The sequence below is a fragment of the Besnoitia besnoiti genome, chromosome V (genome assembly GCF_002563875.1).
Source record: "Besnoitia besnoiti strain Bb-Ger1 chromosome V, whole genome shotgun sequence".
Lineage (NCBI taxonomy): Eukaryota > Apicomplexa > Conoidasida > Eucoccidiorida > Sarcocystidae > Besnoitia > Besnoitia besnoiti.
This window is the reverse complement of record NC_042360.1, coordinates 552629-567647: the sequence shown is the minus strand read 5'-3', so window position 1 is coordinate 567647 and position 15019 is coordinate 552629. Positions and strand designations below refer to the sequence as shown.

The 15019-nt window shown below is 60.8% G+C and overlaps 2 protein-coding genes across 2 annotated transcripts; one reads left to right on the top strand and one right to left on the bottom strand.

Moving 5' to 3' along the window:
* Positions 1-509: 509 nt before the first annotated feature.
* BESB_059020 (uncharacterized protein) lies at positions 510-6635 on the top strand (the record flags this gene model as incomplete). Its single annotated transcript, XM_029364316.1, has 6 exons — positions 510-977; positions 1479-1670; positions 1989-2147; positions 2389-2639; positions 3024-5534; positions 5612-6635. The coding sequence occupies 6 exons, from the start codon at positions 510-512 to the stop codon at positions 6633-6635; spliced, it is 4605 nt and encodes a 1534-aa protein (XP_029219024.1).
* Positions 6636-8906: 2271 nt separating this feature from the next.
* BESB_059010 (uncharacterized protein) lies at positions 8907-9068 on the bottom strand (the record flags this gene model as incomplete). Its single annotated transcript, XM_029364315.1, has 1 exon — positions 8907-9068. The coding sequence occupies one exon, from the start codon at positions 9066-9068 to the stop codon at positions 8907-8909; it is 162 nt and encodes a 53-aa protein (XP_029219023.1).
* Positions 9069-15019: the final 5951 nt, after the last annotated feature.

The window sequence follows — 15019 nt, the reverse complement described above, 5'->3', positions numbered from 1 at the left end:
GCGCTTTCCTTTCTATGAAGACTCACACGCTCGTGTGGTGAACACTCTGCTGTATCGGCACACCGGAGAGCGGCAGGTTTCCCTGTTTTTTGCACTTGCACAACGGAATCAGGTTATCGCGTGTGTTTCGCCCGTCACGCTGGACGGCGCGGTAGCTCTCGCTATCTTCTTCCGTCTCAGGTCCTGTTCTTGCGACAGCGCGGCTGCGTTGAATGTTGCCGGATGTAACGACCGTCTCCCCCGCGTTGATTCATAAAACGAGTCTCGGTGAGAGGGCGCAAGCGCCGCCCTAGCGCTGCGAGCGGCGGCTGGCTCTTCCAAGGCAGGAATGAAAATTGTTTTTTTTTTCTACTGCCGCCTCAGGGGTTCTCGGCGCTCGCTACTGGTCTGCCTGGCTCCGGGATGCAAGGCTTTTTTGAATTTGCGAGCCCCTTTCGAATCCGCAAGTCTTATTAACGAATAGTTTTTTTGAGTCCGGCAGACTCGTTCGTCGAGCCCGGTACGCCATGATGCTCCTCAACGACTTCGCCTACCTCATGGCGGTGCCTGCGCCGAGCGTCGCAGGCCCCGTGGACGCCTTTCCGCCCGCGGACAGAGACGCGGAAGAGCGCCTTCACAGGCGCCGCCCGCGCAGATGCTTCCCACTCGCGCATCCGGATTCCCCCGCGCTGCTCAGGGGGCATGCCTCGTCTGTTCCGTCGTCGCCTCTGACTCCTGCCGGCTGCAAAGCCTGCAGCCTGGTCTCGCCCGCTGCCCGCGCGGTCGCGCCCCGTTTGTCCTCGGCGGGCCCCAGCCCCGTCGCCGCCAAGGCCCGCAGGCCTGAGAGAGAGATCCTCAGAGCGAGTCGCGCGGGCCAGCCGCGCTCCTCATCACACGTGAGACTGACGCGGTGTGAGCAGGCAAGAACTAAGACGCCTCTGAGCAGAGAGCGTCAAGCTGCTGCGGCGGCCGCCGCCGAGGAGAAGAGGCGCCTCGAGGTGAGACATGCACCACATAAATATATATATTCAGATGTAATTTCGTATATCAGCATTTGTAGCCAAGCTCGGTGCATCGATCCTACAGCGGCACGGTCGCGAGTTCAGCAGGTCCTAATCGAAACTGCGTTCGCGGCGCTTCACTTCTGCATCGACTGAATGCGGATACGCACGTCTCCGTTCAGTCATACGCCTGTGAATACATGCATCTATGCAGTTGGTTTCCCGGGAGACAACGCGCATATATATGCATATATAATTACGCGTTTAAACACGCTTTAGTTCACAACAGACTTCTGCGGCGCACCGGTAGCTTTCTTTCTCTCTACAAGCGCCGTTGCTGACGCGCTTTCGCGGAGGGTGGGCAACCGAGGCGGCGTGGCGCTCGCCGTGGTCAGGTGCTCGAGTCTGTTTCCTCATCTGAGCCTGTTTCGTTTCGTCTGTGGAGGCGTTATGAGAGTGGTTTTACGGTTCCTGTCTCGCGTGCGCGTTGGTTTTCAGCTGTACAGACAGCGCTTGAAACGCGCCGAGGCGAAGGCGGCCGCGCTGCAAGCTGAAGCTGCGCGGAAATCCGAACAAGAGGAGCTGCAAAAGGAACGAGAAAGGGAGCAGCGCGAAGCGATGGAGCACAAGCGGCGGCTGTTGGCGGCGCAGCGGTTCCGCGAGTTTGAAGAACAGCTCGAAAGGGAGAAAGTGAGTGGCCCCCCGTCAGACTGCTTTTCTCGGTTCCTCGCCACGCCTCGCAGCGTCTCTTCCCTCGCGACGTGCTCGGCCTCTGTTCTGCGCCGGCATTCTTTTCGTTGAACTCGCTGTCCTCTGTCTCCTCGTCGCGCCCGTTCCGCCGCGCGAGGCAGCTGATGCGCTTTTTCGCTTCTCCGCGGGTCCGCCTGCGCGGCGGGCATGCCTTTTCAGGACAGCCAGCCGCGTGCGCCCAAGTCGTGGGTCGGGCTCCGTTTTTTTTTTTAGCAGCGACCCACGTGGATTATCCGGTCTCCGCGCGTGTTCCTTCAGATGCAGCGGCGGGCACAGCAGGAAGTCGTACAGGCAGCGCGGGCGGTCGCGGCGATGCGAAGGCTGGAGGAGGCCCGCGAGGCGAAGGAGCAACTCGACAAAGTGAAGCAGCGGCGCCGCGAGCTCGTGAAGCAGATGGAGCGAGAGCGGGCGAAGGCGGTAAGCTGCACACACCTGCCTCGAGGTGCCCGCAGCATCCAGGCGGCAGAGTTGACTTGAGCGCCGGAGGTGGCCTCAGAAGCGATTCAGGGCAGAAAAATGGAGATGGAGGGGGTCGCCGCGCCGCAACCAGGCATCGTGTTCGCCTCCGCTGTGTTCTGTCGCTTATTTTCTTTCGCGCTGCCGGCGACTCTTTTTCTCATGTTTGCAAGTCGCTCGTGTCTGTGCGGGTGTGCAGCAGGTGCGCGCGGCGGAGCTTCAGCAGGAAGAAAAGCGCCTGTTTGCCGCGGGGATCCGCGAGCGGAGGCGCGACGAGGAGCTGTTGACGCAGGCGTCGTATGGGTGCGCGGCGTCGCAGCTGAGCGGCCGGGCCTCTTCGAAAGCAGAGGACGGGCGCCCTCCGGCCCCGCGCTTCCTCAGCAGCAGCACGCTGCGAAGACTCCAGACGCGACAGAGCGACTTTGGTTCCTCCTTCCTCCACCGTCAGGCCTGGTACGAGACGCTCGCGAGGAAGCAAGACACAAAAACAGCGCAACCACCCCCCCCCCCTTCCCCCTGTTGGAAGAGAGGAGAGGGGACAGGGTATCATGGCTAAATTGCGTACCAGTTTAGGGAGGGAGGCGCAGCCACAGAACGCCGCCTTGCCCGCCACGCGGACAAGAGAGAGAGGCAGAAACGCGGAGAAGGATTGAAAGCGGCAGTCAGTAGAGCGGGGCGTCGTCACAGTCGCGGGAGAGCCGCCGGAGTTGCCGTTGAGAAGGGGGACTCGGTCGGCGCTGTGTCTCTCGCAGCTATTTCGCCTAGCCGCCTTTCCTCTTTGCATCTCTGGCTCGCTAGCAACTTGCGCCCTACGTGCGTTGTTCTGTCTGTCTGCAGCGCGGGCACTCTCGCCGCGGCGCTGGGACAAGCGGCACAACCGGACGCAGGGCCTCGCCGTCTCGACACCCGGCGCGCCGCGCGCTCGTCTGCAACTCGCTCCTTCCACGCAAACGCAGGCTGCAGCGACCGGCCGCAAAGAAGCGTGTCCCCGGACGTCGAGGATGTCGCCATGCGAGGCGACCCCAGCGGGCTGCTGTTCACAGGCAGGGCGAGCCGTTCCGACACGGAGGGGAGGCTTGGATTCTCACACGCGTCGCAGCCCGGGCGGGCCTCTGCGTTTCCATCAGGTGTCTGTCCACCCCGGTTCACGGTCTTGAGGACGGAACGGACCGCGCGCGGGCGCGGTGTACGTACACCGCGGAGTTCGCCACAGCGAGGACGGGACGCGCGCGCGCGGGTCGCCGCCACTGAGGAGACGCGCGGCTTTCCCTCGTCGCCTTCCTTCGACTGCTTCGACGCGCCGTTCTTCTCTCCGTGCCTAGACGCAGCGGAATGGCGCGCGGGCGCTTCGGTGCTGCATACCCCCCGTGTCTCTCCATGCCTCTCTCAGCCCAGCTACCGATCACGTTCCGCGCGCAGAGGCACCGGACGAGTCGAGGCTTGGGAAAACGGTGTTGCAGTCGGATTTTGGAACGAGGAGGAGGAAGAATTTTTTTGGTCAGGGCATGCGGACGACTCAGACATGAGATTCGCAAGCGACGCGGCGGCCGAGGCGCTCCCCGGAGGCCTGTCGCCCCGCGAGTTCGCGTGGTGCGTGGAGAGGCCTTTGGCGGTTTCTTCCTCACCCTCGCCGTGTCGCGTGGTGCGTTCTGTCTCTCAGTCTCCGCCCGGTGAGGCAGCTCCCGGGTCGGGTGCGGGATATGAAGGCGAGGGGCGGCAGTACGCGTCCTTCTCGCTGCCGCTCCAATTTCATCTGCCGTTTACGTCTCTGCGAGCCGCCAACTCGGCGTTCGTCGTCGGAGACGCCGCATGGAACGAGGGGCCCGGCTGCAGCAGTCCACAGGCCCTCACGCTCACTCCGTTTGCTTCGCCGTTCTCGCCCTCTCTCCCTGCCTCTGGGCGCCACGCCGGCGCCTGCTGCGAAGACGGGGACTCCGAGCCGGAGCGCGGCGCGCCCGAAGTCGAAACCGACGGAGGACAGAGTGTGCGTGTTTTCGCTTGCTCGCATTCGTCAGCGTGCGTGTGCGAGGGCGTGGCGACGGGCAGGTGGGCCGTGGAAGCAGACTGGGGTCGCCGCTGGACGCGAGAGGGTCAGTCTGGCGAGCTTGTCATCGAGGAGGCGCGATGCGATGTCTCAGCGCACGACTTCCCTTCTGAGAGGTGCGGGGGTTCCTTCCACGAGTTTTCCTTTGCCAAGCTGCCGACTGAGCGCTGCTGCGGCCCGGCGTCGTGCGCCGCCTGCTCGCCTCCAGCCCCAGCGCCCTCGCCGCCGTTTTCGCCGGCCTGTCACGCCGGCGAGTTCGCGCGCTCGCTTCCTGCTCCTTGCGAAGAGGCAGAGGAAACGCCCGCGGCTGACGCATGCGGTAGCGCCGTGGCTGCCGCGCGGCTCAGCGGGTCGGACAGCTTGCCGGAGGCGGGCGAGCGAGAGGCGGAGGACGGGGAGAAGGGGCGCGCGTCAGACGCGAAGCCCCGGCGCGGGCGTGTGTGCTTTGACCTCACAAAGACCAGGGAGAAGTCGTTCTTCCTAAGGCGACCGAGCGCGGATGACGACGCCGCGGAGATCAGCCAGGGCGAGCGCCCCCGCCGACAGCCACTCTCGCCGTTCTCTGCGTCCTCGCCGTCCTCCTGGGCATCGTCTCCGTGCGTCGGGCAATCTCCATGCTCGTCTCCAGTCTCCACGACGAACCTCACGGATACGCCGTGTTTCGGCCGGGGCGGAAGGCGGAGACCGGCTTTTGGCGCCCGAGGCGGAATTGACGCGGGCGAAGGCCCCCGCGGTGGCGACGAGGGCGAGCCGGCGCGCTGGGCGCGCGGATACGAGGCGCCTGCGCTGGCCGCGCGGCCGCGCGGCGGCTGCAGAGCCTCGGCTTCTCGAGCGCAGGCGTTGGGGGGCCCCCAGGTGACGGACGCGCTGCATGGCAGGCCTCCGTGGCAGTCGACCTCAGATCCGCTGGGCACGCCGTTGTCGCGCTACGCATGCGACGGCCGCGGGCAGCGCTCCCCGGCCGAGGGGGAAGGTAACCGCAGGCCGCCCTCGGGGCGCAGCGACGTGGGCGGCGAGGAGACGCGTGGAGAGACGCGCGAGGAGACCCTGAGTCGCAGGCGGAATGAGAGGCGTGGCAGCGCGTCAGGAAAGAAGATTCGCGACTTTGCTGCGGAGGTCTACTTCCAGACGCAGCGAGAGGCTCTCGCCGTTGTTGACGCTTGCGCGGGCGCGCGGGAAGGGTGGGGGGGGAGGCGGGCGACGAGCCTCAAACGCGGCGGTCGCAGCGGGAAAGCTTGCGCAGCGCGGAGAGATCGGGAGACGCCTGGCCTCGCAGAGGAGGAAACAGTCCCCTCGCAGAGCAGGTGGGGGAGACACACAGCGAAGTAGCGGACGCCGACAAGCCCTCTGCAGCCGAGTGTCAGGCCGAGACTCTCGACAGACTCCGCGAGGCTGCAGACGAAGACGCGGACTTTGCGGCCGCGAATGACGCAGGCCCGTCGCTCGTTTGTTCGCCCTTCGGCGGCTCATGCGCCAGCGAGAGAGATCAAGCCGGCGAGCGAGTCGGCCGCGAGGACGCGGGAGAGAAAGGAGACATTCCCCCCGCGCGCGGGGGCTTGGCTCAGCACTCCCGGCGCCGGCTGGTTCTGGGCCGCCCGCCGCCTCTTCTGCTGTCGTCTTCGCTTCTGTCATCTTCGCTTCTGTCGTCGTCGGTCCTCTCCTCCTCAACCGCCAGCAGCTGCTCGCTCACTTCGTCGCCTGTGCGCCCCTGCTGGGCGGCGCCGGCCGGAGACGCCTGTGAGCGGGCGGATGCGCTTCCTCGCGCGAGCGGGCAGGTGGCAGCCTCCGCGGCAGCGGCGCTCTCTGGCGCAGTCCAGGCGGCAAAAAGCGCCGGGGGCGAGTCGCCCTCGAACATGGCCCGCGCGTGGAGTGACGCGTTTGGCGCGTCTGCCTCATCTTTTTCTCCGTTGTTGCCTTCCGGTGTCTCTCCAAGCTTCTCGCCGTCTCTCTCTCCGCTCTTGGCGGCTTTCTCTTCGTCTGCGACCTCTTCCTGCTCGCCGCCGTCCGCCTCGTTCGTCCTCACGCAGACCGGCGCCATGAGCGGCAGCGGCTTGGGGGCCTGCGATGCGGTCACGACGCCTGCGCAGAAACGCGCGGAGGAGCCCTGCGAGTCGGGCGGGGAGAGGCAGCCCCCTGCGCTGCGGCTCGCCGCGCGTAGGCCGTCGACGTCTTCCACAGGCAGCGTGCCGAGGACGCACGAGCGCGCCGGCGGTGCGGCAGACGACGGGCTGCTGAAGGGGCGAGAGGCGGGCGAGCCCGACGACGACGGCCCCCAGGGAGGTGAAGAAGATGGAGACGAAGAAGACGGCTGCGAAAGGCGAGACGTGGAGCAGAGAGGCGAGCGCGGCGCAGCGTCGGACGCCGAATGGCAAGCCAAGTTGGAAGATTTCGAATGTCGACCCTGAAGGCGCGCGCCCGACAGCCCGAGTGCAGCACAAGAATGCAGCAGGGGGAGAGGACAAGCAAAAGAGGAGGCGCTGCGAGAGGACAGCGCCTTGAATGAGGGATGGGGATGGAAGGGAGAGAGGGCGACGCAGGGAGACACGGCACCGCAAGAGAGGTCTGAATTGTAACGGGCGCATGCGGAGAAAAAGGTGGGGTGGAGGGCCCTTCAGAAACAGCCGCTGCTGTCTGCGTCGGTGATGGCGCGTCAGTTCCGAACTCCAGATCTTGACGCGCACTTTGCATTGTGGCAAGCGGTCAGCCATTCTGACGCAACGCCTGTTTCGCGCGCCTGAAGTCGGCATCTTCGCACAGGGCTCGCCGCTATCGCCCGAGACGCGCCTGCATGTCTCTGCCTCTTGACGGTCCGTATATATACAGGCAGACAGGTAGAGATAGATAGGTAGATAGACAGAAGTAGACGGAGATGGATAGATAGATAGACAGATAGATATAGGTAGATAGGCAAATAGATAGATAGATAGATAGATAGATAGATAGATAGATAGATAGATAGATAGATAGATAGATAGATAGATAGATAGATAGATAGATAGATAGATAGATAGATAGATAGATATAGATAGATAGATAGATAGATAGATAGATATGAGTGAACGCACTGTCCACCTGCCTTTTAGAATCTTAACTCTTTAGAACTCGTCCACTCCCCATGCGTTCGGGACGGTGTCCCCTCTCGTCTCTCTGTCGCGCATCTTGGAGGTATATCGAGCCCATTGGGCCGCGCCGGCGCATTGCGTCTGCCGCGCCGAGACTGTCGATTCGTTTTGACTTCCCATTAGCTTCCTGCGCGTCGGGTCTCCGCCGGTGTATCGAATACGCAGTTGCTTGTATTCGCATCGGGCTCGTACGTGCTGGCGGCGGCGTGTCGCTCGACGTGGGGAAACGAATCGCTGCACAACACGAGATATGCGCCCGAGTGTCCCCGGCGCAAGGGCGGACGCACGCCCACGAGACCAGACGTCTCTAGCACGTGCCGCTCCACGCCAGCCTCCGGAGGCGTTTTCCGTTTCCACATAGTGTAGATATTAAATGGTGAATTTCTCGTTTCCACAAAGTGAAGGTACAAAATGCTGAATGGTACAATCTGCAAAGATTGTCAGCGCGAATACGTGGTGCTGCTCTAAGCCGAGGCTGTCCGTCGTCCCGGCGGGACGTCTTAGGTCGAGACCGAAGAAACCTTTGTGGAAAAGCCAGGAGCGTGTCTTTTGTATGCGCGATGGCGCGAGTGTCGCATGCATCCTAGCACGCCCTGGCTCTCGTCACACTCAGACACTCGGTACCGAACTGCGGCGCTACAGTGCAGTTGCGTGCCTGCGCGCTACAAAGAGTGTTCCTCAATGTTGCTCTCCTTCTTTGGCTCGAGTCAAAGAGCAGGAAATCTGTGTTCCAGACGGAGCACGCGAGGTAGCCTCGCTATGCACGTGCCAGCAAGCGCGACGCAGTAGGCAACAAATGACGGGGTGTCTTAGCTCCCCCCACAAGCACGTCGGACGAGATTTTAAATTCTCGAATGACCGCTGCTGTTGCCAGGAGGGCCAGACGCAGGCCCTACCCACTTCACTTAAAGACGCGTATGCGTTCTCTCTGGTGAGCGACACGAGTGGGAGTGAACGGGCCGCAGAGCTTGACAAATTGCGGCTTCAAGGCACACGCAGGTGTGGTGGAGAAACGAAACAAGAGCCCCCGAACCGAGAAGATCGAACTTTTCACGGTGCGCATGGAAAAAGAAGTGCTGCTGAACACTCACAGCGCGAAGACCTAGCTTCCACGTCCTACCTTGTTCTCTCTTTCATGGCTTCGGATCTCTCGCCCTTTTCAGCCACAGGCCTAGTCCTTCAACCCTTCCTTTCAACGCGGACCGCCAGGAGCAACAGGACGAATTCATACCGGTGCATGCAAGTAACCTGGTACATACGAATGCATCTCGTGCCCGTGCCCTTCTGTTGCGCTTTTGTCACCAATCGGAATACTCAAGGTCTCCCCAGACCGTCCCAGGTCTGTCCCTAGTAAGCTTCGTTAGATGCCGTGTCTTGAATGTGCCGCTTCGCCAGTGGGTTTTCCATTACAATACCTTACCTCCCGCGAAAACGAGGCATTTTGCGGAAGAACTTATTCGGATGCAGGGGCGGTCGACTTGTGGCAGTGTACCTGTCGGAAGCACCCGAGCCTTCGTGAAAGTGCCGTTTTTTCAGCGGCGGCTGTGAACTTGATTAGCGTGTCGCCAGCCGTTGAGGCGCCGTTGAGGGCACTGCCGATGGCGAGGGTGGGTGAGCAGTGATCAGCGGTGGCATCGCCACTCGCTCCCTGACAGACGATGCAGCCGATGCAGAGAGGTCAGAAGAGGGAGAGGTGATGAGCGAAGTCGGAGGCATCTGCGCCTGCGAAGCGGCAGCTTCCGCCGTGCCAACACGGGCTGGCTGCGTCGCGGTGTCGCCACAACCGGCTCGGCCGGTCGCGTCTTCTTCGCTGGAGGCGCCGTCTACCCGTCGTCGTCTTCACTCGCATCTGATGACTGAGCGACTGTCTTAACGGCTGCTGCCCTCGTGTGCTTGAAGACTTTTCTTGCTGCGCTTGCTCCTGTGCCCTATGTTGCTTGGTTCGGGGTTCACATGAAGGAGGGGGAAACGACTGAACCATTCTCCATGCGACTGCCCCCGCATGCGAGCGCGAAGCACTCGTGGTTAAGTGTAGAGCAATCAGTGACGACAGCCGCAGCGGTCGAAGTTTACTCGATACACGCCCCTTCGAGGTGCCCTCGCCAAGTTCTTCGAGCGCCGCTGACGCGCACGGGGTGCTGCCAGCTGCCGCACCGCTCTCTGTGTCGCGGCCGGGCTGACCCTCTGGAGGGAAGGAGGGCAGCGCAGCAGAATATTAACAGGACTCGATTTGCTCATTGCCGGCTCGGCGAGAATTTAATGCGGCAGGCTCAGGAGAGTGTCATGATTGGTGAGTGGTTTGCGGCGGTCGGCCCCCCACGCGCAGACGAGCCGTCGTCCACGTGCCAGAGAGGCCTGGTGTGCTCGCATCTTTTACCGTCCTCTTGGGGGCAGAGACGACTTAACCGCTACCATCGCCGGCAGGTCCAGGTGCGCCGGCCTCGAGCGGCTCCTGTGCCAATACAGCCGCGAACTCTGCTTCCATGCTTGCGGCCTGCTGCTGTAGCCGTTGTGCCTGTGCGACGGCACCAAGTGCGGTGAGGATGAAGTTCTCCCTGGCTCTCACTGGCCACGCGCGAAGTGAGCGAGCAGCCGGACTCGGGTTGCTGTGGCGTGTCATGTTGCCCGCCAGGTACATGGTCTCATAGACGCTTCGCCCCTGGCCCCACCTCTTCAGCAATCGCTCAGCCTCACGCCTCAGCCGGATTATGGTAAGGGCCGCAAATGTGGTTGTACGCAGGATAGGCTGTTCGCCTGGCGGGTGTGTTGGTGAAGACAAAGTACAGCGCTGGGGCAGTGAGGGCGGCAGCCGGAACGCACGCCAGATGGGTATCACCGCGCTCTACAACCCGCCTGCCCAACACGGCTAGCATGAGGTGCGCCGAAACATACCAGGCTCGCCACCAATTGAGGCCTGCCTGCCTGAATCGAGTTTCTGCGATCTGCTAGATGGGGGGGGGGGGGGGGGGGGGCAGGGGGGTCGCAGGTGTTCAGTGTCAGTTCGTGGCAACGCTCTGCAGGTGGGGACACGAATGAGTGTCTTAAGCGAAAGCTGCTGGGTGGCATATACTGCGCCTGAAAACGTGGCTGACGACTCACACTCGGGGCCTGTCCCCGCTTGACTCTCGGATCCGCGAGCTTCTGCTGAAGTGGAAAGTCGCACGCCTGCGGCAGCCATTCTCTGGTCAGGCTGGCGGCCTCAGCCTCCACGAAAGTAGCATTCTGAATCTGCTGCGGGGCACGTGAGAAGCGCCGGCGCTGGGCCTCCCTTATCCAACGGACTAGTTCCGGCACAGAAGGGTTCCTTTTGCTCTCGCAGACCATATGATCTGCAACTTGGTGAAGCAAGTACACGCGCCGCGCGGCCCACGTCTCTTCTTAGCCTGGAGGCCTCTTCCCTCAAGCGCCGCATCTCCAACTCTGCGTATGTTATGTGCTTGTATCCGGGCAGCTCGACAGTTGCATCCAGAAGTGTCCCGCCCAGTGACAGGAGAGGCGAAGGCTATGGTGCGGCTGAGGAACTCTGTCCAGAAGCGGACGGGATCGTCGAAACTGCGTCTCCGCTCGCTGCTTCCGTTGCGGGCAGAGCTGCGCGACGGACTGAGGACGCATGCACCGAAGGGGGAGATATAATGGGGCGCGACCGCATCTTCGCCTCGTGATCACTGGCCACGAACTTCTGCGCTCTCTGCAGACATCACACATCGTAACTAGCCCATCGTCGGAAATGCATTCGAATGCTGCCCGGGAGAAGCACCAGATAGCTCGAATACGCGCTCTCAGCAATCGTTTGGCTCAGCAAGGTCAGAGCATCCACGCATGTGATATCGCTAAGGGTGAATGCGAGGCAAACTGCAGTCAATATGGTATACGCCGAGGAAGGGGCATGTAATCGTACTTGGAAAAGCTTCTTCTGTTCTCGAAACAGGGCCAATCGCTCCTGCAACCGGAAAAACGATTGTTCCAGCTTCGAGCGCCTGCTCGGGTCGTGTGGCCGTTTCCTTCAGGTACGCAGCCCTTCGCATTCGCTCCATGTGTTTCGACTGGTATTGTCTCTTAGGTTGCCCCTTCCATTCCCTTATTTGAGCCACACACACATGTTTCTCTGGCGATTGGTTGATGCGATGGGCAACAGTCTTTTCGGCAAACTCTTGCATGTTTGACCAGCGACTTCTAACTGCGTCAATACCCGCAGAAGCCGTAACACCAGCTCTTGTACTGGGGCCTGCAGGACCTGTACGGGATATTCCAAATGGCCGCCCAGGGGTGCGGCATTCCTATACCGTGAAGCTCCTCTAGAGACTTTGCACGAGTGAGGAGCTCCTCGTACTGCAGGACAACTTCGAACCCTGACTCTGACTACTGCCGCGGGGTAATCGTGTCTGACCTTGGCGGCATGGTGCGTGAGCATACCCAACTGGGCATGTTCGCTGCGCAGTCCCTTTGCTGCCATAAAATAGCTGCCCACAGTACACGCTGGCCTGAACTGCCATCGAGTGTGCATCCGTTCTGTGTTGTTGAATTATCATCTCACCTTGAAATGTATCGGTACCGCTCGACTCTGATTCAGCAGCTTCTTGACGGGGACCACTCGAGCTCTCTCCATCTGATTCAGGTAGCGGCTCCGGCACGCCGGCTTTTCGGAGCCGCTCTTGTAGACGCGCCATTTCGTGTCTCAGTCTCCTCGCTCCCTCCCACCGTTTCCGTGCCCGCGAGGAGTACTTGCCGCTGGCTTTGCGGCGCCATCCCACGAGTTGTGATTCAGTACGCGGTATCCCCCCCTGCGCAGTAGTTTTGCAGCGACGGTGTGCTATATGAACTTCTCTCGACTGCGCCATTTCCCCGATCACCTTTCAGCCTCCTGTTTCAGCTTCTGAGCTACAAGCCCCCCGCAGCTTAGCTGGACCGGACCGGGCAAGGAAGCAAAGCGGCAAAGTGCCTGCAGATTCAACTTTCCAGTAGTCGTGGATGCAGTTCCCCTCGGATTCCGCGGTCCAAACCCACATGCACGAGAGGGAACAGGAGGTCGCGGGGCAGTGAAAGTCTCAGTGTAGCGGCCACATAGCAATGCACGTGGCACACCTCGCCTGCACGTAGTGCTTCACACGTTGCTTTGTGGCTAGCAGGGCATTCTGGAACTCGCGCTTCGGTAATGGTGCAGAGTACTCTAACCGGTGCATCGTGCATGTTGGATGCTACAAGTCCTCAGCAATATGCGGGTATCCCATGGAACGGCGGAACGGTAGTCCTTCGAGGACTAGGACAGCTGAATCCACAACTCGTATGGATGTGCTGAACAGCCCACCGTGACAAAGCAGCCCGACAAAAGCACCAGACCAATCTGATTGATAAGTTGCGTTTTACGAGCCCGAACCGGCAAATGCTGCCTTGCCACTTCCCTGTGGCCCGCTTATATTTTGATTCTCCCCTCACCTGCCTTTCCTCTTTCGCGTGAACTGCCTTGTGCCTGGGTTTCTGCACTGCCTCACCCCTCTCCAGAACGCCCCTCATCGCTGCTGCTGTCCCTCGGTGTCTCACCAGGGGGCACATTCGCAGCCCACACGGGCAGAAAAACAGCCCTCTTACATAAATCAGGAAGGGTGGCTGGGCATGCTTCGAGTGGATCGCATCCTGGCGAAACCCAGGTGGAGCTCAAGGGGAAATGAGTAGTTGCCAGAAAAAGCAGCTGAGGCCCGCGATTGCCGTCCCCAGCGCACGGCGCCGGGCGACCATTTGGCTAGGCCAAGTGCCCGATGCGGGTACGCAACTTTATGAACGATATACTCAAATATGCGCGAGACAGAATGCGAAATCGCGCGGTTTGTCACCGTGGTAGACCGGCTCGCGGCAGCTGGGCACTTTCAGTCGATGGCGGACAGACTGCTGTTGCGTGAACTAGGCAAATCCGAGTGAGTCCTTTCGAACCTGATGTGGCGGTATATTCGACCAGCAGCTGCTCGTGATTCGATGGGAACGAGCCGGTGCGCTCCGGACGGTACACGGATGCCAGTGACAGTGGACGTCACTTGCATGCCATGGAAGAATCTCCCGCCCGCCGCTTCTCCTGAAGGAGGGTGCCGTTGCCGTTCTTCTGGATGGCGTCCTGACGATTCTGGCGTCGACACGCAGCTACCTCACATCCGGCTCTCTCAGGAGAGGGTCACGGCAAGCACCTCGTGTATTGAAACCCTTCCTACCCTTCCACGAAGCAAAAACATAATTCGCATCCCCCTTTACCTAACACCGGTCACATATGACAATGGAGTCTCGCTTTCCAAAGATCACCGGAACTGGGACGTCCAGGCGTTGCTGCGTGTTCCCTGGCGCCATATCTTGTGGGACGGGCTCCGTCTTGTGGACGAATCGTAGCGCATGCTCTCGTTGAGCCACCAGGGCTCCTTCTCGCTGTAGGAAACAGTGTTTGAATAGTGACCTGGAAGACAACGAGTGGTAGAAGCTTGTCGTTTATGAGACTGTCTGTATCAGCGGAAGCTCGTCCTAATTGCACATCACTGAATCAAAAGGTGAGCCAGGGAGCGCCAGCTCACCCGCTCTTTCGGCGGGGTATTGTTGCAGGTACTTGGTGAAATCCTTGCATTACTCGACTGCATTTCTTCCACAGCCCCTGCTAGGCGAAAAAATGAGGAGAAAGCCGCACGAAAGGGAGTGATACAGCAGCGAAGCATCAGCGTCTTGCCTCACAGCCTCCGTTTTTGTGAGTTCAAACACAACATTTTTCCTATCGCTACGCGAGCGTACAACTGCCATTGTGAGCTTCCGGACCATGACTGGCATACGCGGAGTGAAGAAATGTTTAAGCGTGCGCAGCAGGGTGCCTCTACAGTGGGAAGCACATCCACACAATGCGTTTCTCACATTCTCTCTGCCATGATGGAAGTGAATGCAGAAGTCTCAGCTGCGACCGAGCTTCCTCAGGAGAAACTCGTGTACCGAGCGGCGTGAAGACACAAGAACTGTGTAGAAGCATGAGATCGACGTGACTACGGGTTGGTTATCAACGTAGAGGGGCAGTTGTGTGCTCGCACTAGCACCACACAGTTGAACGACCCCGTAGACTGGGAGTGAGCGTGGCCTCTGCCGGCTGGATAATTGACTGACGCAACTTGGTTAGTGGCGGACCTGGGAAAAGTGGCCTCTTCCCGTAGCGAGGGACTACTGCGTGGCACGTGTTGCCGCCACTGTTTTTGTAATTGAGCGCGTTCTGCGCACAGCGCCTGAGAAGGGCCCCCCCTGACTACGATGGCTGCGCAGTCAGTAGAGGCAGGGCCGCAAAAAGCGGCGATCGACACCGCGTGAGCCACACGGAATTCGTCTGCGCGTAACGAATGCAATAGCAGCGTGGCAGATCGTCATGCTGACAGCAGACAGGACAATGACGCCGGCTGGGCTGGTCCTCCGTGAAGTGCCTTCGTCGTGCACCGCAACTGCTGGCGGCGCTCCGGCTTCTGCAAGGTTGAAGTGATGCTGGTGTGACATGGAAATGGACGAACTATCTTCCACAAACTTTTCGTGAACTGCTGCTCCTTGGAGTGCGTGGTCGCAACACCGCGGCAGCCGTGCGCGAGTCCTCACACGTTATGCGAGGAGCTGCCAGAGCTTGAGTGCACATTGGCTCAACTTCTTGTGAAACAAAGGATCCTCGTTCA